This window comes from Mirounga leonina, unplaced genomic scaffold (assembly GCF_011800145.1).
Source record: "Mirounga leonina isolate KUSES-001 unplaced genomic scaffold, KU_Mleo_1.0 Mir_168, whole genome shotgun sequence".
NCBI lineage: Eukaryota > Metazoa > Chordata > Mammalia > Carnivora > Phocidae > Mirounga > Mirounga leonina.
Genome location: NW_023270426.1, coordinates 63,870,596 through 63,896,680, shown reverse-complemented (window position 1 = coordinate 63,896,680; position 26,085 = coordinate 63,870,596). Strand labels below are relative to the sequence as shown.

General features: G+C 41.9%; 1 protein-coding gene across 1 annotated transcript in view; it reads right to left on the bottom strand.

Moving 5' to 3' along the window:
* FAM81B (family with sequence similarity 81 member B) overlaps positions 1–21,695 on the bottom strand; it is a 54,563-nt gene extending 32,868 nt beyond the window's left edge. Inside the window, exons 1-5 of the mRNA XM_035015074.1 lie at positions 21,639–21,695; positions 19,811–19,889; positions 19,265–19,362; positions 16,348–16,412; positions 2,647–2,890 (exon numbers count right to left, since the gene is read on the bottom strand). Coding sequence (XP_034870965.1) covers positions 2,647–2,890; positions 16,348–16,412; positions 19,265–19,362; positions 19,811–19,889; positions 21,639–21,695 — 543 coding nt within the window. The remainder of the gene's footprint in view (positions 1–2,646; positions 2,891–16,347; positions 16,413–19,264; positions 19,363–19,810; positions 19,890–21,638) is intronic.
* Positions 21,696–26,085: the final 4,390 nt, after the last annotated feature.

The window sequence follows — 26,085 nt, the reverse complement described above, 5'->3', positions numbered from 1 at the left end:
CTTATCTCATGACATACATCAATATAGATTTTAGAAAAGTAGATTAAAAATATAAATAAAAAGTTCAGCCATAAAAATAACAGATAATACAGGTGATTATTTCAGTTCTAAATGAAGACATTTCGATTCTTAAAACTAATGAGAGAAATCTCAGAGCAAAATATTGGAATGTTTAACCTTATGTAAAATGTGATAGAAACATTGTAAATATAACTAAGGTGTAAACAACAAACTGGAAAAGCGTTTGTAATGAACGTTATTGCCAAGGATTTCAGTTCTGTGCTACGATCAGCATGCGCTTGTTGGTGAAAGCCAATTATGCCTATCTTTTCCCATCTTTGTGTTTGGTGTTTTGGTGTTTGAAATCAATCATAGTGAGAGTATTAACACCATGGAAATAGGCAAACGCTACAAACCAAGTTTTTATCCTCCAGAAAATATTTGACTGCTGGTTGTTAAACATTTGCCAGGGTACCACCAACTATTATCCTTAATTAATAAAAAAATCTCATCAAATCAATAAGAATTAAAAAGTACTAAAACTCCAAAAGATATATTGGCAAAAGACATTAATAGATGATTGACAGAGAAAATGCAAATGGTTACAGTCACTTTCAGAAAGTGAAAAAAAGAGAAAGATCTCATTTCTATCCCATCAATTTAGCAAAGGTAAAACAACAAATCTCAACGCTGTCATGGGCACAGTGAAAAAGCATTCTCATATAATGCTAATGGAAGTGTAAGTAAGTATAAACTTTCCAGCAACCATTTTGGCAACATGCATCAAGAGCTTTTACGGTGTTCACACCCTGGAGTTCCACTTCTAAGAATATATACTATGGAAAGAAGCCAAATACAGACATACATTTATGCACAAAGATATTTTAATATTAAGATAATAATTTAGGAAATCATGGTGTAAGCACCATGCAAAGAACCTTTAATGACATGTGAGAGTTTATGATATAATTTTATATTAAAGATTGTGCCTACAAATGTAGTCTCAGCCTCCTGAATGGAATATGTGGAAGGACTTGAGGGAAATAACTCTGGCTGTTGGTAGAGATTGCCATTTGTTGGTGGAATTATGAGAATTTTTTCCCCCAGGTTTTAACATTTTTTCCTAAGTTTTCACAATAATCTATAATGAACAAGTATTGCTTTTATAAGTTGATGGGAAAAAACACAAGAAAGCAATGTTTTACATAAAATTATTTCTTGAGTTTAAATTAATTTTAAAACTTGTAATTAGCTGCCAGCTTGAAAAACAGATAATTTGATTATGAAAAGGAATAAGCAACTTAAGTGTTACAATTATGGTTGATTAAAAACAATTTTTTTCATTCCTCTCAAAAGCCCAAGTCCAGCTTCAGCTCACACTCAAACCCATCTTGCTGGTCAATTGGCAAGGGCTGACCTGGCTAATGAGTTCAAGTTTTCAAAAAAATACTTAAGTAGCATCTATTTTTCTGTAAAGTGCCTGGCACTCTATAGTCTTAGTTATTTACTAGAGGTAGCCTATTAGTTTCTTCTTGATAATGTTTTAACTATGTTATCTACAGACTTTAAAATATTTTCTAATTCAGTTTACTACACAGACCAGCCCTCCCCTCAACAGGATTGCAAATATTTTGAGATTTTACAGTTTTTAGAAAATGTTTTGTCTTTTTTTCAGAGCTAATCTACAACAATCAATTATTCTAGGAAAAGAAACTCTTAGCAAGATTTCTAGAGATCTGGAAACTTTCCCCCCTTAATGTGAAGAGTATTTTATTGAGGTATAATTAGTATGTATTAAAAGGTGCAAATCAAAGTGTGTATCTGGATGGATTTTGACAAATATAATCAACCATGTAACAACCACCCGGATAAAAATATAGAACATCCTAGAACCATTTTGATATTTCAGAGAATGCAATTTTCTTTTTAATTACCAGCAAGTTTTGACTTTTAAATTGGTATCTTATTTGGGCACTAGTGCTGTCCTTGATTTTGTCATTATCTCAAAAGCACTGAGCCGCTAACCTCTTGTCACTTTCTTAACACTATTATGCCTAGAAACACCTTTGACCACTTTGAGAAGTGCACTGACTTTTTAGGGGTCAATTCATCATGTGCTAAATACCAATAAAATACCTTCTAAAAGTTCACTAAGATTTTTTGATGATTACATGAAAAGAATCTTGGAGATTTAGATTAAAATGTATCTGACATATACTGTTAAACAATTCTCTCTGCTGTCACAGAATAGACACTAAATGCTTTTTGAATAGAATTTCCTTCCACTTTTTGGCATAAATGAGCAGTTGAAAAGTTGAACTGGGGGCGCCTGGGTGGCTCAGATGGTTAAGTGTCTGCCTTCGGCTCAGGTCATGATCCCAGGGTCCTGGGATCGAGTCCCGCATCGGGCTTCCCGCTCCTTGGGAGCCTGCTTCTCCCTCTGTTTCTCTCTGTCTCTCATGAATAAATAAATAAAATCTTAAAAAAAAAAAAAAAAGAGAAGTTGAACTGTTTTCCTCTGGGGCAACATGTTGTAATCACTTAAACTTAAGCCATAGTGTCTCATTTCTATAGTTGAAAGATGATATTGGTGGTTGATAATTGTTGTCAAACAATGATGTCAACATAAGGAAAATAAAGAACTACCTCAATATTTTGGCTGAGTTTTTTGACGATGCTGGTGATGGTCTGAATGTGGTTTTCCAGTAGCTTCCTGGCAAGCAATTCCTCTTTTTGAAAGCCGTGGGTCCCCTGAAGACAAGCAGAGATGTCATCCTTGATGCGGAAGGCTTGATCAAGGAGGAACGCGATGGTGCGCTCCTGCTTGTTCAGTCTGTCTTCTAGCTGACTTCTCTGGGTGTTTGGAATCACAGGAAGGAACGAATGACCCCTGGTCAGGAAAAAGAAACAACACCAGGGGCGTTACAAGAATGAGTAGGAGGAGCCAGAAGCAGAACTTGCATCTTCACTTCTACTACAGTCTTGTCTCCCCTGTGAGAAGTTTGGAAGTTTGGGAGGATCCTAAGCCCCAGCCTGGTTAGAATCCTGGTTTGCGTCTCATCTAAGAAGATCTGACTTCTGCCTTGGTCTTACGTTATGCATTTTTCATGTTTCCTAAGCAGGAATCATTTCACACTTTACCCGCTATTCTAACAAGCCAGTTAGATCCATATAAATTTAATGCCTGAAAATTCGACTGAAGAGAGTGTTGCCTTCTAAGGTGGGAGAAATGATAGCTCAAAGGCAGAGATTCACAAAAGAATCAGAAGTTCAGCGAAAAAGTAAACACAGTAAATTAGAAAAAGAAACTGAAAGGCTAGGGCTCGTTAGTATTAGGGTAAAGAAACATGTAAGATCCTGATAACCTCTACTGGCATTATTATATTCCTCTTTCCCTTCACAGATAAGCTTCTTAAAGGACAAGCTACTTTTGTTTTGTCCTTTTTTTTTCCCTTTATTGAATTTACTTTGCTTGTTTTTGTGACCTACTCTCTGAAGAAAGGAAATGAGTTGCACAGTCCCTCCGGAGTAAAATTTCCTGGGCTCACTATGGTCTTGACCAAAATGCTGACCTGTCGTGACTGCTGGCTTCCTATCCTCTCTGCCTCCTAAAACCTTGGAGGATCTAGAAAGGAAACTTAGAAAACTTTGAAAAACCCTTGTGCTGTGGGGATTATTTTAAGCTGGTGAATGTGTACAGTAGGGTGGTGTATTGGGTGCCATTATGTGCCCCCCAGCTTCCTTTTCGGGAAGGAGGGGCTTATTTCTCCAAGCGTTGGGAGGGCTGCCAGTTTGACAGACCTCAGCTAACAGCTTCTCTGGGAACAGCCTTGGTGAAGAGAGTCACTTTTGTCCAGCGCTATGCCCACTTCCTGGGGCAGCTTGAACTTAGTGATAGGTCAACATGTGAGAATGAAGGCTTGGCACGCCTGCTCTATCTCAGAACAACTTGGGAGGACCGTCCCAGCTTCAGAGCTCCCTGTGGAATCGTATCATGATACTTTTCTTTCTTCCCAATTCTGTTTCCTTCCCTTCCCGACAGTGACCCCAGAGCACTCCATGTGAGCCTTCTGTTCACCAATCTCCATCTCAGAGCCTGTTTCGTAGGCAAGCCAACCTCAGTCAGATGGCTCCTCGGGCCTAGGGCAAGAGATAGCTCAGGGAGGCTGGGGGAGAGTAAAATGCGGAAGAAGGACTGGTGTAGTTCTGCTTTTGCTTCTTCCCCTTGATAGCCTTGGGACAAATGCTCTATCTGTGTGAAATTTCAGATTCTTGTTTAAGTGTCCTCAAGAGTTAGATCAGGCAAGGCAGAAGGCCTGCGTTGGTAAGAACCTGAAACAACAGTAACAAAAAACTTGGGGAGCAACTGACCTTGGGCATTTGTTTTTACACCATCCTACCCACAGGCCCCAGGGGTGGAAAAGCAACTGGTCTCCTACTGTTACTTCTTCCTGTGGAGCAAAGGTGAAGACCTGACAGGGCAAGTTATTTTGTAAGATGAGGAGTGGTTGATTGTGGTTTTACTGTGCCTGGGGCTCATCCACACCCTGCCCCCTGAGTTTACTGGAGTTGACAACCCCCAGGGAAATTAATTCCTGGGCCAAAATAGCAAGACATTTGAGGAGCACAGTCTTTTCCAAAACCAACTAGCCCACAAATAATCTGCTGGGTTTTCCCATGTAAGAGAAATAGTAAGATATCTGCAACAAGACATTTTTTATTTGTATTTTAATTTTTTTAAAGATTTTATTTATTTATTTGCTAGAGTGAGAAAGAGCACAAGCAGGGGGAGCGGCAGTCAGAGGGAGAGGGAGAAGCAGACTCCCCGCTGAGCAGGGAGCCCCACTCAGGACTCGATCCCAGGACCCTGGGATCATGACCTGAGCCGAAGGCAGATGCTTAATGGACTGAGCCACCCAGGTGTCCCGACAAGACATTTTTTAAAAGGCTAGTAAACAATAAAAGAAGGGAAGATGTTAGCAGAATGAAAACAAAAAACTGGAAAACATAAAAAAGTAAACTAGAAATATTAGGCATAAAATTATAATAGTCTAAATAAAAAAAAAGGTGGGATAAATATGACAGAGGAAATAGCTGAAGGATGAACTAGTGATTTGGGAGACCGGAATGAGGAAATTTACCAGACAGAAGAAAGGGTCACACAATTCAAATATGTCAGGGTCAAAATTTGAAACTCATCTGTGTGACTCCAAAATCAAATGTTAAGCTTAACTCTCCTATATTCCTATAATTCCAAGAGATAATAAGCAGAAGCAGGGGACACAATTTGATTAATGCTACTCATGTGATCTCTTAGAGTGGCAGCAGAAACGACACATAGACACATAGAAGTGTCCCTAGGCTCCATATCCACTCTTTCCTGAGTTCTTTCTTCTTTTCTTGGTCCTGGCCACTATTATCTCCTCTACTTCTGTGTCTGAACAAAAAGTGCATCTTCTACATAGCAGCTAGAGTGGTCTTCTAAAAGTCTAAGACCCTCCAATGGCTTATCCATTTTCTGAGAATAAAATCCTTTCTCTCATTTCCAACATCAGCTCCTCCCACTCTTCCATCCATTCACTCTTATTCAACCACATGGATTTTATTTCTGTCCCGCAAACATGCTAAACTAGTTCCTCACCCAGAGCCTAGGCACTTGCTGTTCCTGCTGCTTGGAATGCTCTTCACTGCAGTCACTTCATGGTTGCCTCCTTCTCATCGTTTTTTATCTCAAATCCAGTATCCCCTCCTCAGACAAGTCTACTCCTCAGTTACTTTCGTTCTTTCTTTTTTAAAAATTATTATTTATTTGTCAGAGGGAGAGAGAGGGCACAAGCAGGGGGAGCGGCAGGCAGAGGGAGAAGCAGGCTTCCCACTGTGCAAGGAGCCCAATGCGGGACTAGATCCCAGGACTCTGGGGATCATGACCTGAGCAGAAGGCAGATGCTTAACCGACTGAGCCACCCAAGCACCCTTCCTCAGTCACTTTCTATCATCATACCCCATTTCATCTTCTCCCCAGCATTTGTCATTATCTAAAATTATCTTACTTCCTTATGTTTATTTTCTGCCCTCCATCACTAGACTAAAAGCTTACTGTGGGCAGGGGCTTTATCTAACTTGTTCTCCACACGGTCTCCAACACTGAGAAGGGTGCCTGACATGAAGTAGGTAGTCAATAAATATTTGTTGACTGACTATCTTTTCTAGCTGGACTGTTTGTTCCCTTAAGGCTGAGTTGTTGGAAATGGGGGGCGGGGGGCGGGAATGGTGCCATAAAGCTACAGGTTGGGAGAGCCTCAAGGTTTACAGTTTCATCTCTTGGGCAGTATAAAGTAGCCTCAGCCTCAGCCGAGGTGAAGCTCCTCTTTCCTTGCCCCTGCACAAAGAAGGCTTTGCTGAGGGTTTCATTAAATTCCCTCTACCACTCATTCGGCTCAAAAACGTTCTTCTGGAAAATTACCAAATGGAGCCTCATATATATGTAAAATCCATTCCTCTAAAACCCCAGCATGCTGACGGTGCTCCCCTGGATGGGCTGTGTGAGTCACAGGCAGAAGGGAAGAGGATGTCGGGCCCTGCTGACAGTGACACATAGCCTAGTGGCAGACTGCACATATACTTGTGATCTTCCTTGAGCAAGTGCTTCTTTCTGGCCTCTCCACAATCTGCAGCCTGCATGTGTCAGTAAAAGAGTGTTTGGTTCCTAGACTTCCACCCCATACAGACACTTGTGAATGATGCTGCATTCCTCTCAAAATTGAGTATTTGTGTACTCTTAGGTGTTCCCAGTGTGGCACATATTGTTGGTTAACTCCTTGTAGCCACCCTGCCAACCCTCGCTACTTCTGCCTGATTTGGTTCATCCTCCCATCTGCCATGTCCTTCAGCGGGGCACGTGAATCATGGTGGTCTCCTTCTGGGTTGAGATGCAAGTGGTTTAAGTAGAAGCATGTGAAGCGATTCTGGCCAGTCCGGTGAAAGGGGAGATCTCTTGTGGTGTTTCGGGTAAGGTTTCTTTGCTTTCAAGAAGAGATACATAAGAAGAAACTTCCCACTTGTTTGCTGAATGTTGTCATGTCTGTGTGTGATATCTGGAGCTGCTGAAGCCATCTTGTGATCATGAGGGAGAATAGGATGGCAGGGAGGAAGGATAGGAAACACCTGCTTGATGATGTTAAGCCTCTAAATTAACCAAACTCTAGATTTATAAAAATGTGAGCTAATCAACCATTTTGATTGGAGTTTGTGTTATGTGTAGCTGAAAGCACTGTGTCTATAATAATCTACCAATAAAAATGACAGTTGAAATAAAAAATATGTCAGCAAGTATGTACTAAATATCTACTCTAGTCCATGCTTAATATACAGTGGTCTGTCCCTCAAGGAACTTAGTCTAATTCAGTATTTCTCATAAAGAAACTTGAACTAGTATGATGAGGGTGGAGAAGGGAGGGAAGTTGTTACAACGCAGAGCAGATTCCTTGGCTCTACCATAGATTCGTTCAATCATAATCTCGAAGGTTGGGAGGGACACCGCAAGAATACATATTTGAAATAAGCACTTAGGTGTTTCTAAATGTCTTCTAAATATTGAGCATCATTGATTTATGTAAGATGGGTCATGTGAATCAGTGAATGTTACAAGGCAGAATAGAATGAAGTGCTGATGCGTCAAATAGAGAATATGAGCTCTCAAGTCAAGTGGGTAGTCAGAAGCAGTTTGGCAAGGTGGTAGACAAGATAGACTGAGGGTAGAGTATGGGTTCCACCATTGACCAACCAAGTGTTTCAATTAAATTCATCCTTCAGTGGGGCTACCAGGCCTACTTGGCTGTATGGTTGTGAAGCTCCATAGTTCCTGTGAGAGGCACATGGTGGAGGTGGCGAAACCAGTGCCACGGAGCTGCAGGGATGTGAGCAGCCCACGTTCACTCACTCTTCGGGGGGCGCTATTGGCTGGTGTCAAGACCGTATCCAGAGAGAGTATGAGGCATCAGACGGAAGCCAGCAGAGGGACCAGAGGAACGGGGCTGCCGCCTGTGCCTCAGATGCCAGTCTGTGGCCCTGCCTGTCATGACGGGCTCCATGATGTTGCCGTGTGGTACACTGAAGGAGGCCTCTGGGGAGGCAGCACCTACTGCTCTGCAAGTATATTTTCCTGCAACCCTGGGGACATTAACTGACTTATATAAATGGTGGACTCTATGGTTTCTGTTAGCTTTTAAAGTTTATTTTTAGAAGTTATTTTACACTTAAACGGAGAGCATTCCTTTCTGAAATTTCTTTTCATGCTTAAGGTTTACTATAGGTGGGGCGTTTTATTATTATTTATTAATGAGGCTTAATGAAGCACCAGATAATGCTCTGTTTAGTTCTCTTTACATGATTCCTGCAAGATAAACATAGAGCTCATATATTTTTCCACTTCCGTTACCGTAACAAAAGAGAAGACTGTTTTTCAGTTGAGCTTTCTAAATCAACCACCAGAAAAACTCACACAGGAACATTCTCAATCTCCTAAGAGAGATTCCTGATACCATGGTTCAAAGCCTCAGGTCATCCAAATGGTTACAAACTGAATAACAAGATATGGCCACTCTGATTCTTTCAGTAAGTTAAAAAGAAAAACAAGCCCACTGTTTTATTAGTATGTTATATCAGTGGGACTTATATCTAAGTTTAACTGTGAAAGTAAAGAAATGACCGAATATTCCAGACTCGTCCAGATGGAGCTACTAACGGCAGGAGAAAGAATTCCCAGGGGGCCTTTTCAGAGAGAGATTTGGGCTTTCCATAAATCATTGACTATGGAGCTGACAACGGAATCTGAACAGATTTTCCACAAACTCCGAGTTCTATTTCTCTGCGGCTCCGTGTGACTTGCACCAGCTGTGTTATTGCTGACAGATGCATCAGCACAGAGAACCTCTCACTTCTCTGCCTGTTCTGTTCTTGTGAGTAGAGCACTACATTTACTTAGGAGATTCTGATAACCATCTTGGCAACCTGTAATACTCAAGACGCAAAAATTGGAGAGCTGAAAGCCTTTTCTAGAACAATGACGAGCAGAACTGAAGACAGTTTTCATTTTTGTGAGATCTATGATGACTAGCTCCGTTCTTGGTGCCTAGAGTCCTGCAAAAAATACACATATAAAGTGACATTTTAGGGAACATTTTGAGGCCTCACAAAAATAACCTGTAAGTGAATGTGGAACAATGAAATTGAAAAGATGTTTTCTGTAGTTTCTCTGTTGCTTGTATCTAACCACCCCGGCACATGGATTTTGGCAGCTAGAGAAGCCTCCGTTGCTGAGTTTTATGTGATACTGGATGCTCTAGGGCCCTAAGGGAGGCAACTCCGGTTTCATGGGTACAGTCTGGGAAGAGGCCGACCAAAGCCAGTAGGGCTGTGCCAGTGTGAGGTCTGCATGGAAGAGCCTGGAAAGGACCGGACTCTAAATAGGAACGTAGCTGAGAAGAGATTGGAGAAGGAGACTGGTTGTGGATAATTTCTAGTGACAAGTTATAGCGTATGAGGGAAACCTCACATTAGTAAACTTTTCAATGACATTACAGAATGAATGCTACCCCTGCGGTGACTGGCTTTCTTGTGGGAGGCATTTGGGTGTTCCAGAGTGTCTGCGGGAATGGAGATGTGATAGGTAGCTCTTACAGGCAAAGCGTGTGCAAACTGCAGCAGCGAATGGTTTTGATGATATTTGGAGTTCTTATCGCATTTTGTAGCGTTCTTGTGACACTTTTCCATATTGCCTGGCTATTTTGGGGGGGGGGTGTATGTGTTGTTTATGGGAGTCTCTAGGGTAAAGAACACTGTATTTGGAATCCGAAGACTGGGGTTCAAGCGCTGTCTCTGCCACTTCCTATCTTTAACCTTTCTTGGGTTGTCCTTCTGTCCTTGTGTCCTGTGGAGATCAGGACTCCCGCCTGACCCAATTGCTTGAAGGATATCAATTTACTTAATGTACTTGGAGTGCTTTGTAATGTCATTAAGTGTCTTTTACATATGTTCTTACGATGATTATTAGTAATTATTAGGTGGAATTATGGGCTGAATTGTGTCCCCACCAAAAGATATGTTGAAGTCCTAACTCCTGGTACCTCAAAATATAACCATTTGGAAATAAGGTCATTGCAGATGGAATTAGTTGGGATTATAGGGTAGGGTGGGCCCATAATCCAGTGTGACTGACGCCCCTATAAGAGGATGGCCATGTAAAGATGGAGACACAAGGAGACTACCAGGCAAATATGGTGGTAGATATTGAAGTGATGCATCTAGAAGCCAAGGAACACCAGAGATTACCAGCTGTCACCAGAAGTGAAGAGAGAGGAATGAAACAGATTCTCCCTCAGAGCCCTCAGACGAAACCAACCCTGCCGACACCTTGATTTCAGACTTCTGACCTCCCATTGTGAGGCAATAAATATCTGTTGTTTTAAGCTACCCAGTTTATGAGACTGCATTATGGCAGCCCTAGGAAAGATGGTCTATTACTTAAGGGAAGTTCCTAACCCAGGACAAATGTAAGGAACATATTATTACACAATCTTATTTCCATGTAATGCCTATAGTGGACATGTCACTTCCATAAAAATTATTTCATTTCATCCCCACCACTACATAGGTAAAATTTTTCTCAATTCAGATGGAATCTGAGGCTTGGAGATTGGCAGTAACTCGGCTGGGAAACGTTTTAAGCTGCTTCTTTTGACTCTTTTTTCCTGCATCACAGCAACTTTGCTTAGACCAATCAGTAGCTCTTCCTGTTACATTGTGTTTTCTCAGGATACATTATGTAACTACCAGTCACCTTTCCTCTGCTTGGCTTGTATCTCTCCGTGGAGTTCTAAGGGTCCTCTCTGAGACCCAGAGGCTGGAGGGGCTCCCTCTCTGCTCTAAAGAACTGAGTCCAGCCTCAACCTGACCCCAGCACAGTTCTCTCGCTTGAGCAGAAGCTCCGACGTGTGGCAAGAATCCAGAGGGCCTCCTGGGGCGTGGGGGAGGTACTGAGTTTCATCTGGGCAGCCCCTACCCTAACGGATACGGGGGGGGGTGCTGTGAGTCATGCCCAATTCCTGTAGCTGTGTCTACCCACAGCCAGAGTCTCACCCATCATAGCAAGGGGCTAGAGATGGAATCTAGAAGATGCTAGAGAGGAATAAGAGACTGCACTGAGGCTGATGATGGTGCCTCCCAGGCACGGCTAAGATGCTGGGGGTCCAGGCTGGCCACACCTCACAGAGGGGCCCGCATGGAGGAAGATCAGAAGTCTATGGTCGTATCACATCTTTCATGCTCCAGGGATGGGCTGCAGGTGAAATGTCCCCTGGTGTTGCATGTGTGTGTATGTGTGCGTGTGCACACGTGTATTGAGCGGATCGCTGGCAAGGCATGTGGAAATCTAGACACAGATTTCTGGGTTAGAATCTTGGTCCTGTCATAGTATTGTGTGTGGACAAATATTTGACTCCTTTGAACCCCAGGGTCTTTGTCGTTAAAATAGTGACACTCTCCCTCTGTGAGGGTTATTGAGAGGATGAGGTGAGGAGATTACCATGGCCTAAGAGCTGGAAGCTTTAGCAATGAATATGGTCAGTGGGGCCAGGGAGCTGTGCCGGGTGCAAGACGGTTTGCCAGGTCATAGAATCCTTGCTAACAAACCCAGAGTGCCCGCTCCTTCACAAGCTGTGCAGACTGTTTTGAACTTTCTCTCCTGGGAGCCGGTTGCCCTCATGGATGGATAGGATGTTGCAAAATAAAACCCCAAAGATCTCCAAGGTAACATGACCTAGCCCATAGAAAGCTCAACCAACAGTGTTTGGTCTTCCTTTCTCCTGTCCTGTACTGTAAAATATCTGTCTTCATCAGGTAGCAAGAAAAGCAATGCATCACGGGGATATAATAAAATGTCTGCCATGGTACTGAGGGGAAACCATGAAAAAAAAAATACTTCCCAGACCCCAAATGCCATATTCTACTCACCAAGAGAGATAGATCATCAATCATGTCTTATTTTGCCCATTTCATTTACTGATAGTTTCATGGATCCAAATTTTAAATACCCTTCTTTGACTGTCAGCCAGACCCCTCATCTTCCCAGAGGGTACTCCTGAGAACTCCTGAGATACACACTGGCTGTAACCCAGCCTGGACAACTCCTCAGTATCAAACAACTTCATTTCGCTGGCCCAGGGGCATGATACTTCAAGTTTATACTTTTCTCTTTTTCATTCCAGCCATCTTTGCCCCCATGCCTTGGAAATTTTGCTCTTCGCACACACGTCTACATGGCCAGCTCCCTCATCTCCCGATTTTTGCTCACATCTGACTTCTCAGCAAAGCCTGCCTTGACAGGTTATCCAACAACGCGTGTCTCTTCCTCCTGCTCGAATGGAAGCTCCACGAGGCCAGGGGGCTTAGTCTGTCTTGTCCCCTGATGACTCTCTAAGTGCCTAGCACATAGTAAATGCTCAATAAGTGTTTGTAAAGTGAATAAAAGGTAAATAACCAGTTTTAGAAGACCAAAGAATTTTAGGGATGGAAGAGACCTTAGAAATTATTCGATTCAGAGGTCAGAATTTTTTTTTTTTTCAGTAGGGTCAATTGAAGAAAAATAAAAAAGAGATTTATCGGCAGAATTTGTTTTCTATTCAAAATTAAATCCCATGGGGGAATAATCTATGTTCTTAAATCTTAGCCACTTACGTTATGACATAAAAGAATGTTGATGAGAAATTGTGAACAGAGTTGAGAAGTAGCAAACAGAGGCAGCTTTCTAATCTGCATCCTGGAAATGAAATCTGGATCTCATTGTGAACACAGACAGCCCTTGAGACTTTGGCTGCTCATCATCACTTAAAACTCCACCCCATTTTACAGAAGAGGCAGAGACTGCCCACAAAGAAAAGACATTTTCTTTTTCTCAAGGTCCCATAGCTAATTAGAGGCGGATTTAAGAGTGGACCTGAGGTGCCTGCCTCCATGTAGTGCTCCTTCTGCCAGCAGAAAAAAAAAAAGAAGAAAAAGAAAAAAGACTTTGGTGCTTTCCTGTTCAATCAAGCTTAATAAGCACGGGCTACCCTGTCATTGTGAATCAACGAACACATGTGGCAATCAGAATTATTTACTGCCTTTAATATAATGTCACCATAACTGTCCTATAAATGATTGCAAGCATTCCGCCTCCCCCTGCCCCATGGATTATTAATATGACTAACATTTAACAAGTACTAATAATGTGTGGGCGTAGCTCCAACTGCCTGAGGCTGAGCAGAGCCCTGTAAGCACTTGGTCCTGCCAGTCTTTTTAATGTGCAAACCTTCACAGCATGAATCTTTGCTGGATTTTTACTTTTTTTTTGGTTGTGGTTAGTGTTTGGTTTTTTGTATTTCCTATAAATATTCCCATATAGATTTATAAGGCAGAACCTCTGTGAATATGTAATATATATTTAGGCAGTTTAATGAGTTGATAATGACTTTTGCTTGTGTAAGTACCTTGTTTGCATATCAATAAATTTGTTGCTGCTCACTGAGTACTATGGCTTGAAGGATGAAGCAATTTTTATTTTATTTTTTATTTTTTTATTTTTATTTTTTTTAAGATTTTATTTATTTGACAGAGAGAGACACAGTGAGAGAGGGAATTTAAGCAGGAGGGGTGGGAGAGGGAGAAGCAGGTCTCCCGCCGAGCAGGGAGCCCGATGTGGGACTCGATCCCAGGACCCCGGGATCATGACCTGAGCCGAAGGCAGACGCTTAACGACTGAGCCACCCAGGCGCCCATGATGAAGCAATTTTTTTAAAATTTGTTGTTTTTCTGTTTATTTTATTGGATTCAACCTTTCAGTATGAATTATCTGCACTGTGATTGAAATGCCCGAGTGCCATTTTGCTTTTCCAGTTAATCAGCTACCTAGGAGTCTGCTGCACGAAGAGGACTCTTAAAGATTCAGTTGTTCCCCCATGACTCTACATTAAGTCTATCAACTATGGTTCCACAGGAATCGATAGTCAATGCACCGCGATAGGCTAGTACTGTAGGGGTAAGGTTATACCATCCCTGCCTTTTGAAAGCTTGCAGCCTGCTCTGGGAGATCACAGGGGAAAGATCAAAAACAAAACAAAACAAAACTATCTCAGGTGGTACATAGAAGTTCTAGATATATGGCTTAGACCACAAGAGAGGGGTTTTGGGGGAGATCAAGGTAGAAATGAATTCTGGGACTAGATAATCTTCATTATGCTTTTGCTTTGAATTAGAGAATATTTCTCCCCCCTTGTCTTAATTTTAGTTTCTCTGGAATCCAAGAAATGGCAAAGATTTCCTTGGATTTCTTTTCAAGATTGTCACCGTCTTCCAGGAATTTGTTCTGTCATCTCCCGGGATGCAGGTCAGCAGCCTGGGCTAAAGAAATCCACTTGGGTTCATATTGGAATTTGACAGATCAGAAGAATGATTTCTATTTTCCATTTACCATGTGTAGATTCAGGTAGGAACAAGTCTCCCTTTCTTCCTCGGATGGCAAGGTTAGCTAATATATCCATGTAAAATAATTATTTCTGTGCCTACCACATTCATTGTCCTTCACTCAGAAAAAAGTCACCAATCCGAATTGTATTTTTAAACATTAAAATACTGTATTTTTTAATTTTATTATGTTATGTTAATCACCATACATTACATCATTAGTTTTTGATGTAGTGTTCCATGATTCATTGTTTGCGTATGACACCCAGTGCTCCATTCAGTATGTGCCCTCTTTAATACCCATCACCAGGCTAACCCATCCCCCCACACCCCTCCCCTCTAGAACCCTCAGTTGTATTTTTAAACATTAAAAAAATCCTTTTCCTTTGTTTGGTTTCATTTTCCCTAAATTATGGCCTTATTGTCATATAAGCAAATACAAGTTAAGAGGGGCTGAAATACTGTGGTTGAAGTATTTGTGGTGTGTTAATTCAATTGGCTAAGGATCAGGGAAACTCTTAATTGTGAACAGATTGTAATAAAAATCTGTGAGTTTAAAATTTTTATCATCTTCATTGTTAAAGATAATATAAAAAAAATGAAAATCCAGTATTTAGATTTTTGTCTTCTCATTGACTCATTTCATTTATTTGATAAATTTCTTCTGCGGTCATAATATATATTTTAGGATCAGAATTATTTTATCTTATTTTTTAAAAATCTTCTTTATTTGAGAGAGAGAGAAGGCATGAGCGGGGTGAGGGCAGAGGGAGAAGCAGACTCCCCACTGAGCAGGGAGCCCGATGCAGGGCTCAATCCTGGAATTCCAGGATCAGGACCTGAGCCAAAGGCAGATGCTTAACCAACTAAGCCACCCAGATGCCCCAGGATCAGAATCATTTGAAAGTTACAGTGGGTCCGAGGGAGCTTCTAATCTAACTAACCTCTTTGTTTGGCAAATGAAAGAACCAAAGCCAAGAGACATTATGGGACTGATTGAGGTCATATAGAGATGAAATCCCAAATGCCCTAAAAACATTGTTGCCTCAGACCAAATCCTCCCTCGACATACAAAATAGAAAACAACTCAAGTGAATATGCATTGCCTCTGTGATGCCACCTTTACCAACTGGAATTCAAGGGTCTTTTGGACATTGTATATGTATCAATAATGTATCATATTTCCATGCCCCCAGAGTTGTCCCTCTTCTGCAGACCTTCCCTGGATGAGGTCCAGGTGTGGCACTGTAAGCAGCAGAAACAAAATTTTCTGATGATTCATTTAATATACTTAAAAATTTCTGTTGTTTTTTAAAGATTTTATTTATTTGAGAGAGAGAATGAGAGAGAGAGGGAGCATGAGAGGGGGGAGGGTCAGAGGGAGAAGCAGACTCCCTGCTGAGCAGGGAGCCCGATGTGGGACTCGATCCCAGGACTCCAGGATCATGACCTGAGCTGAAGACAGTTGCTTAACCAACTGAGCCACCCAGGCGCCCAAAAATTTCTGAGTTTTTATAACAAAATGTTAATAGATTTATTTGGTGTATTTTGAAAGTCATAGTTAACTCTATGCGATCTTTGCATATGTCATTCATTGCCTATGTTCTATGATTCATAATCTATAGGAGCCTATGGAAGGTACTTAAAGAGGAGGCTATAAAATGGGCTTGTTTGGTCAAAGAGAAGAGAATAGCATAGAGAGGGTCATCTTCTGAAGTTGTTTATGCAGTCTCTTCTGAAAGCAGAGAATGTGTTTATATGAACTCAAAGATCTTAGTCAGGCACTTTAATCTCTAGCTGAATCATTAAATATAGTAAATAGTTAAAACCAGTTGCAATTTACAGACTTACGTGTCAACATACTGAACTAGATCTGTAGAATTCTTGGTTGACATTGTGGTAGGAGATAATCTTACCTAAAACAAAGGTCATGGGTTTAAAATGTATCATCAGCTACTTTATAGGTAAGTCTTACCAATCTTATTTTTATAGAAATATTTTAATTTTAAACAAAATATATACTATAGACCATCAGCCCAGTTAAACTTACACATGCTCCATCTGTATTTCTAGAGACTAAAACCAAAATCACGTTAGAGAGCTTCATTTCATAGATTGCTATCACAGCCAGGAGAAACTTTTTGGACAATTCAAAGCCATGGATTATTCTTAGAAAAATTTTAAGTGGAATATCCAATGATTATTGGATGAGTTACTAAAGAAGTTCTCACAGAGTGAATTTACTCCAACATGCTAATTTCTGAGGGAAAACAACTAGTTTTCAAAAATGAAGTCCAAAACTAGAAATCTAGTCTATCCAGGTAATTTTGTTTTCTACGAAACCTGGATGTCAGATTATTACAGTCAATGAGAAATGAAAGCAGAGCACAGTTTTGTACATAACTTACTAGTGTTTAACATAGCTGGCCATATGAACTTAACTAATTCAATAACATGACACTACTAGAAAGTTCCCCTTGTACCAAAGTTCATGATTTTACAGCATTTCTCAGAGGAAAGAGACTGCCAAATGCACTCACTGTTTGACATATGCTAAAACTGTTTTAAACTTTAATGTTCTTTATTTTTAAGATCAAAAACAGGACACAGATTTATGCTCATTTTAATAGCCCATCACTGAACTGGATTCAATCGGGAGAGTATGAGTGGTATTTTGCCTCAGTTTAAAACTTAAACAAAATAGTTTCCTGGGATATTTTTCTTAGCTTATGTTATTGTATACGATCATGGTGAGCAGAGTGGGTAAGACCCACAAACAGAAATCATTCCTTTTGCAAAACTACCATGTCTTACTTCTTAATTAACACCTAAGAGACTTAACTGGAAAGCTCTCTCCTCCAGTAAAATTAAAAAAAAAAAAAAAAAAAAAAGTGAGTCTATTATCAAGGAAGCTAATGAAGACCCCCTGACAATAGTTAGGCTCTCCTGACCCTGCCCACTTGGCGGTGGACAACCAGCACGGCTCAAGCCTGCTCAAAATGGAGCCAGTGACCACCATGATCATGCTTCAGGCCCTCTCTCCCCGTTGCTGAGTGGGGTCTGAGGCGCTGAAGCCAGGTCTTCCCCTAGAGGATGGGTACACTGATCCACTGGGCACCCAGGGGTCCATGTTATGGAAACTATCCTAACTACCTACAGAACATGACTGGCCTTCTGCCCTTCTGTGTTTTGATTCCAGGTTTGAGCTGGAACAGAGCTGGACCCTGGGCTCCTGGCCTACTCAGTGCTGCTCTTCTTACCTCTCCATGGTGACCCTGGCCTGGTCGGCCTGTGGTATGCCCTCAGCAACTGGCTGCTCCCTGGCCTTCCATGTTTGGCACCTAGGAGCCCTTTCATTCCCTTTTGGGGAATGAAAGACTTTGTGAATATTGTGTCCAAGGACACTAAATTACTAGGTGATTGTCTCCTTCCCCCTTCTCAAGTGAAACAGTTGGATCTATATCTTTCACTTTTATGTTATTTTTAAGTCTTATGTTGAAGACCATAAATAGCATCCTCTTAAAAACACAGCTACAACTCACATACTTTTAAAGTAACACATGTTAGACCTGATAATGGAGGAAAATTTGGAAAAATATAGAAAAGTAAAAGATACAGAAAAAAGAAATTCTCATTGTAATTGTACTACCTACAGAGAGCAAAAGCTGTTAACGTCGCAGCCTGTTTGTTTCCTCTTGTATGCAAATTTTGATGTATCGAACATAAGTTTATATGTAAATTTTTCTATCTTTGCTAATTGCATATAGGAGGCAGCTCTGCTGCATCTCTGTTCCTACAAGCTAGACTGTGATTATATAACAATTCTCACAGACAAGCCGGTGGCTACTCATGGACTTCTTGCGTGTGTCAGTTTGCACCTGTTTTATAACAATACTTTAAAATGCTGTGTTCCTTTACCGCTTAACTGAAGCCTATAAAATACTTTCATGTATATAATGCCCTATAAGGTGGGAATCATTGTCTTTACTGAAATCCTACCTTATTGCAGAAAGAATTTAAGATGATTATTTTTTATAGGCAAGGAATCTGAGGATTAGAGAAGTAGCAGACTTCCTCAAGATCATATAGATGATGATAATAATAATCATATTCTAACGATTGACCGAGTCTCTCTTATTTACTAAACTCTTTATCTTAGTGGTTCATTCAAACCTCACATCTTTGGATGATAGGCCTAATTAGCCCATTTCACAGAAGAGGAAACAGAGAGGTTAAGTAATTGCTGGAAGTCACACAGCCTGTGGGTGCTACAGCCAACAGAAACCAAAATCCAGTGCTTGATACTGTGCTAGCTTTCCAGTGCTCTTTCCGTCACCAGAGGCTGCATCCTCTGGTGAGGTCTAAAAATACTGCTTATTTGAATGTTCTTTTTCATTGATGACAAGTACCAATAAAAAAAAAAACCTATTTAGCTATTCTCTTTTTCATGTTAGAATAAAGTCTCTATCTTGCAATTATCATAGTTTCTTTTGAATCTTTATAAAAAATAATGATCAAATTTTGTTCATATTTAGCCCTGCACATTAAAAGTCAGTACAATAAATGTATTCACATATTGAGACACTTTCTCTTTTCAGCTTGTGTCGTCACCAGTCACTTTGTCAAAGCAGAACAAACAAGAAATGTAGGTAGAGTGAGAAGAAAAACAACTCTTCTAGGACTCCTTAGAACTCTCTGAACAACGCTAAGCTTTAAAGAAGCTGAGCAAAATATTCTATTTTTAATATGAATGGCTAAAAGTACTTGCTTTCTTTTCTTGGTCATTGACTGAGCCAGGAAGGGGGCCATCAGTTTCCTTCGGCTGTTCCTCTGCAGACGGGGAGGCACTTTTGTTTACATCTGTAACTAGGCAACCAGAATGCTGAATCAGATCAGGAACTAAGGCAAGTGAATTTTTGCCCTGGTGGTTAAATTTTTTTTTTTTTTTTTTAAATTAAGGACAGTTTCTGTACATACGGTGAAGGTTAAGGGAGGCTTCTAATTTATTTTACACTCTCCTCTTCTGTCCTCCCCTACATCAATTCTTCGCCAGGTCCCCATCACACCCATAGTCACCTAGAAGAATTTATCATCCCAGGTACTTCCATTAGACATTTAGGAAACTTTGTTGAGATGCATCCACATAGATCAAACTGTTATAAAAGAATAGGAAATGATTTCTCACTCTATCGTACCCAAGCCATCCAAGGATCTCCTTTGGGGTTTATTACCTTGTTTATATGTAGGAAGAAATACAAGTAAGGTCGTCAAGAATGAGAACTTAGAGACCTTGAATAATCTATGAGATAAATACCTGAGCTCATGATGCTTGATTTCCTGGCTCTATTTTTTGTTGATTTGACGTTTTTGAAAGGGAGCAGAGATTTTTTTGTCTTTCAGAAAGCCAAAGCTCTAAGGAAACTTGGTTGCAATCTGACTAAAGTCTTTGTGTTTCTGGGGCATCTTCCCAGGGTGGCTCAGTACCATTGTGACCGCAGGAAAGACCTGTGATGTCAATGGGGTTGGCCCTCACACTTTATAGGTCAAGTCCCTGGGATTTCAGAGCTTCAAGGGTTTTTCTTAGTGCTCATTGTCGTAAAATCACTAGGTCCTTCACCTCTTGGTCCCATTGGGTGGGGGTGGGCGGCGGTTAGGTTTACATTTCACACCCTTCCCCTCATTTCACCTTCACATTTGATAGGAGACCAGTTTCCATCAAATTAGACAAAGAGAATGAACTGCTACGGAACGCCCCAGTCTTCGTCCAGGTGTGCTCGTTCAGGAAGCTAACTCTTGTGGGCCACTAGGGGGAGTCTCACAAAGAATGCAGTAATAACGACGGGTGTACTGGGTCCCGGCTTTAACGGAATTAAAATAGTGAACCTTGGCTTTGTAGAGAAAATTTTGTTCGGTTACTTGGCCAAAAAGATGTTGATTGTTTCAGCTCTGAAATATTTTCCTGAGTTCTAAAATTGGAATCTGCAGATTTTGGTAATACTACCTGGCCCTCATATACAGAAATTATATTATTGGTTGAGTTATTTTTCAAAGTAAGGTACCAGGTTTGCTTTGCTCTGGGGACACGTAATGTTCAGGATGCCAAATGACAAACTTAGATCCCACAGATAAATACTGCCCATGATTTTTGGCTTCAGCAGTATGTCTTCTAATGTTTAGCTGAGCTCTTAAAACTTAGAAATACAGGGGTGCCTGGGTGGCTCAGTCGTTGGGCGTCTGCCTTTGGATCGGGTCGTGGTCCTGGTATCCTGGGATCGAGCCCCGCATCAGGCTCCCTGCTTTGTGGGGGGCCTGTTTCTCACTCTCCCACTCTCCCTGCTTGTGTTCCTGCTCTCGCTATCTCTCTCTCTGTCAAATAAAAAACAAACAAACCCACAAAACTTAGAAATACAGTATTTCATGGTTTGGAAGCTGTCCAAAAGGCCCATTACACCATCCTGATCATCATTTTATCAGTGAACGTAACATATTTGTACCATTGGATTCCCACCTGCTGAATACATATGTAAAATCCTTCCTGGAAGTCAGCAATCTTCCAAGACCTCTTCTAATCCAGGTCTACCAAGAATAGAGCCTAAAGCACAAAGGCCAATAATGTTCAATTTTGATCTTGAAACCTTAAAAACAACATTATATTCTGATATTACTTTAAATATAGGCATGAGGTGGTGGTGAATGTTGAGGTTCAGCTGAGACAACTGTGTTGAGCACTCCACAACCCCAGGGGGCACCTTTCACACAATAGCACTGTAGATTTTCATATTTGTTACAAGTTTTAGGTGTATGTCAAGAAAATATCTTATTCTAACAAGCTAAGTATGTCGGGACAGTTTTCTGATATGTGGAAGTAAAGGGTCTTGAGGAAGGGGCACCTATTTTTTTTTTTTTTTGAGATTTTAAGATTATTTATTTATTTGAGAGAGAGAGCGAGAGTGCACATGAGAGAGGGGGGTTTGGGGGGGAGTAGAGGGAGAGGGACAAGCAAACTCCGAACTCAGCTCAGCACAGAGCCCAACTTGGGGCTCAATCCCATGACCCCGAGATCATGACCTAAGCCGAAATTCAGAGTTGGCCGCTTAACTGACTGAGCCAATCAGGCGAGGGGGCACCCATTTCTAACTCACCACAAAAAGTGTACATGCACCAGGGCAGCCCCGATCCTGGGTGTCTTTGGAGCGCATGTCCTCAGCTAACTAGCTTCAACCAGCCCTAGGCCACAGCAACCAGTAGTCATTGGCAGAGTGTGTCCTGTTCAACGTCCTTTTCCTGTATGTCACCTCCAACCTGTTATCTGGAGTGCCATTAGGCCATCCTTCCTGGAAAGACCTCATTTGGACCGGAGGAACTTTCCTCGTGCTATTCCAGTTTTACCTGCTTTAGTCTTCTAGTAATCTCTGATGTGTTTAACACTTAACATTTTAGAAGATGTTCCTCAGGTTCCATCTCATGATTCTTCCAAGGAAGGCAGTGCAGACATGAATATCCCAGTTTTACAGGTAAAAATACAAGAAGGCTCAGAGAGATGAAGTGACATACATAAGTGAATGGTGAAACCCTGACTGACTAGTCCCCAGGTCAGCTAACCCTTAGCCTTGTGTACCAGCCCTCCTAGGATAACCATACTGGATTCTGCTAAGGTGTGAGTGTTCAACTGCCATTCTGAAGGAGCGCTCAACTCTAAGGGAGTCCTTAATGCTCCCTGGCAATTATATTACAGTTCCTTTCTACAGGACTCGCCTACTCTCCTAGATGACACTCCTACTTTCCCTCGGCCCTCAAACGGCCAACAGCTGCTCCCATCCTCACTCTCAGCTCATGATCTTTCCTTTCCATTTAACCAAGAAAACAGAAATTATCAGAATTCTCTTGAGTCCACACATTACGTCTATAGACCTACGTGCATCTCTGTCCCTAAATTTTGTCTCCACTTCTGCTTCAACAAATGAACCATCTGTGTTCCTTCTTTAGGCCCATCCCCCAGTTGTCCTTAGGTCCCACTCCCTCTCAACTATTCAAGGGCCCCTCTTCCCTCTTTGCTAGATCATTCTCATCAGCATACAAACATGTTTTTATTTTCCTTCTACCCATCTTAAAACAAACAACCTTCTTTTGATCCTATATATCCTTTTAACTACCACTTTCCCCCCCTTTTCTGCACAGGAAAACTCCCTGAAAGTGTTGTTTTTATTTTTCTCTTCCTAATTTCTCTGTTTGCTATGGTCTAAATTATACCCTCCTCCCATATGCTGATGCCTAAACCCTGAATGTGACTGCATTTGGAGGTAAGTTCTTTTAGGAGGTAATTAAGGTTAAATGAAATCATAAGGGTGAGTTCTTAACCTGATAGGATGGATGGCCTTAGAGAAAGGGATCTCAGTCTCTCTCTGTCTCTGTGCACACACACTCTGAGGTGAGTGAGGACATAATGAGAAGGCAGGTGGAGGGTCCTCACCAGGAATCGAATCTGTCAGCACTTTGATCTTGGACTTACCAGCTTCCAGAACTGTGAGAAATTAATTTCTGTCATTTCTGCTGCACAGACTATGGTATTTTGTTAGAGCAGCCTGGGCAGACTAAGACGCTCTTGAATCACCAGAATCCGGCTTTCTGTCCCAGGCACCTTCCCCTAAAACTGCTCTTGTCAGAGTCCCCTGTGACTTCTCTTATGTATGTCCAGGGGTCAGCTCTCCATCTTCCTGTCACTTGCCCCATCAGCAGCATTTGACAGAGTTGAGGGCTGTCTTTTCCTTGAAGCTGGTTCCTTGCTTGGCTGCCAGGGCAATGCGTCTCCCAGGGCTCTGCTATTCTTTCTCATGGGCTTCTCATTCATCTCCCTCACCTCTGAATAGTGGATCAATGGTTTCAGTATTCTCAGAGCTTTCCTGACGGTCCCATGTCCTGGGAATTGGCCTTGAGCAAACCAGAAAAGCTGATCACCCTACCTGTGAGTGTTGTGCCCCAGAGCTCAGTCCTTGCACTTTGACACTCATCCCCTTGACGAGCTCACCTAAGCTCACAGTTATAAGCTAGTGATCCCTCAGGTCCCCTTTTCCCCAGAGCTGCCACCCATACAGCCTCCCCTCCCACAGTTAATGGCAACAGCTTTTTCCAGTTGCTTGGGCCCCAAACCTTGGAATTTTCCTTTGCTTCTCTTTTTCTTTCAAACGCAAGGTTTGCCCTGCCTTAAAAAAATATCCAGAATGGATCACTTCTCATTGCTTTCTGTGCTGCCCCACGGGTCCAAACTACCGTTGTTTTCCCCCTTGGACTGTTGCAATGGCTTTCTAAAACCAGTCACCCTTCCGCCAAACTTGCCACCCGTAAATTATTCTCAACGAAATAGCCGGTGATGTTGTCAAAGAGTGATCAAGAAACCCATCTGCTCAAAATCATTCAATAGTTTTCCGTCTTGTAAAAGATGAGCCTTTGTAATATCTACAAAATCTTTCTGAGGCGTATGTGATAGAGTCCTCCGATAGCCACCTGACCTCATCTCTTACTTCTCTTTTACTTTCTTACTTTCCTCCAGCCACAGAGGCCGCCTTGGTGTACCCCTCGGACACCCCGGCGGGCTCTTGCCGCAGTGCTTTTGATCTTACTGTTGCCTCTGCTTACGTGACCTGTGAAAAGTGCTGGTGGTATTCTGATAGGGGTTGAACTAAATGTGTAGATTGCTTGGGGTACTATAGACATTTAACAATATTTGTTCTTCCAATCCATGAGCATGGGATGTCTTTCCATTTCTCTGTGCCATCTTCAATTTCTTTCATCAGGATTTCATAACTTTCGGAGCGCGGGTCTTTCACCACTGGTTAGATTTATTCCTAGGTATCTTATGCTTTTTGGTGCACTTGTAAATGGGATCAAATCCTTGATTTCTCTTTCTGCTGCTTCTTTAGTATAGAGAAATGCAGCAGATTTATGTACATTGATTATGTATCCTGCAACTCTACTGAATTCCTCATGATCCCAGGGTCTGTGGGGCCCCACATCAGGCCCCACATCAGGCCGCACATCGGGCCCCACATCAGGCCCCACATCGGGCCCCACATTAGGCCCCACATCAGGCCGCACGCTCAGCAGGGCGTCTGCTTCTCCCTCTGCTCTTCCTCACTTGTACTCTTTCTCTCTCTCTCAAATAAATAAATAAAATCTTTATAAAAATTAAAAAATAAAAATGCATGCTTCATATTACTGTTTCCTGCTGCATTTCCCCCTTGGTATTTATCTGTATCATACACATTTTCCCTTTCTTATTGTTTTTCCTATGAGAATCTAAACTCCACAAGGGCAGAAATTTTTGTCTCCTGTTTACTGCTCTGCCTCAATGCCTAGAACGGTGTCTGGCACACGGTAAGTGCCCAATAAATATTTGTTAAATGAATGAATAAATGAAGGCCATCAGGATGTATAGACAACATTCTACAGAGGAATTCAGAAGTATGGGTGACTCCCCTCTGGGTTGATGAACGTGGCATAAATTGTTGAAGGAGTTGGCATTTTACCTGAACTTTAAAAAATGCATGACTGGTAGTTCCTAAGGTCTGAGTGGCATTCCCTGTGGTTTGACTCTTCTCTCTGCTGCCCTAACAGCCCCCAGAGCACTTCCAGGGCCTCTTCCTGCCTAGTACCCTGCACTGGCACTTGGGGAGAGAAAAGACCTCTCTCTCTCCACCACCAAATATTTCTTGTCCTATTCTCTTGCTGTCTGACTTTCCGCCAGTGCCTGTTAGGAAGGATCTGATTAGGGGCGCCTGGGTGGTTCAGTCGGTTAAGTGTCTGCCTTCAGCTCAGGTCATGGACCCGGGTCCTGGGATCGAGCCCTGGCTTCCTGCTCAGCAGGGAGCCTGCTTCTCCCTCTCTCTCTCTGCCCCTCCCCACTGCTTGTTTTCTCTCTCTCAAATAAATAAATAAAATCTTAAAAAAAAAAAAGGAAGGACCTGATTAATCCAATATGGACTTTACACTGGACAAAGGATGATGCCTTAGTTCAGGCATTTCAAACATGGGTGTATATAAAACTCACTGGGGGAGAGCTTCTTAAGCCATAAATTCCTATGTCCCACCCCAACTAGTTTATAAACAAGCTCATTTTGATCCAGAGATCCAAGCACCCCACAGTGAAATACTCAAAAGGAAATAATTTCTAATGTTGGTGTTCCTAAAGTCCTACAGAGAACAGAATTTTGGTCAGTGGACCTCTTTGATCCTAAAAATTGCTACTGTATTCCCATAAACTATTATCTAACTGTCCCTCTGTCTGTTCATCCACCTGCCTGCCTGTCTGCCCATGCAGCCATCCATCTAGTCCACTGTGCCTCCCTCCATCTTTGCCTTAGATCTTGTGTCTGTGTGAATTTTCCTACCTGGTAGCAGTGCTGGAGATTTCTCCTTTTGAAACAACTGCCTCAGGTCCTAATTACCATCTGCACCTCCCCCAAGGCCAAGCCACATCCTACCAGGAAGTCTGCCCTCAGGTGCCCACCAGGAATTTGCTCTCGTTCCTACCTTGTGTTTGTGCCTGTCTATGCCTCCTCCTTCCACGTGCCCACAAGGCTCGCTTTTTCCATT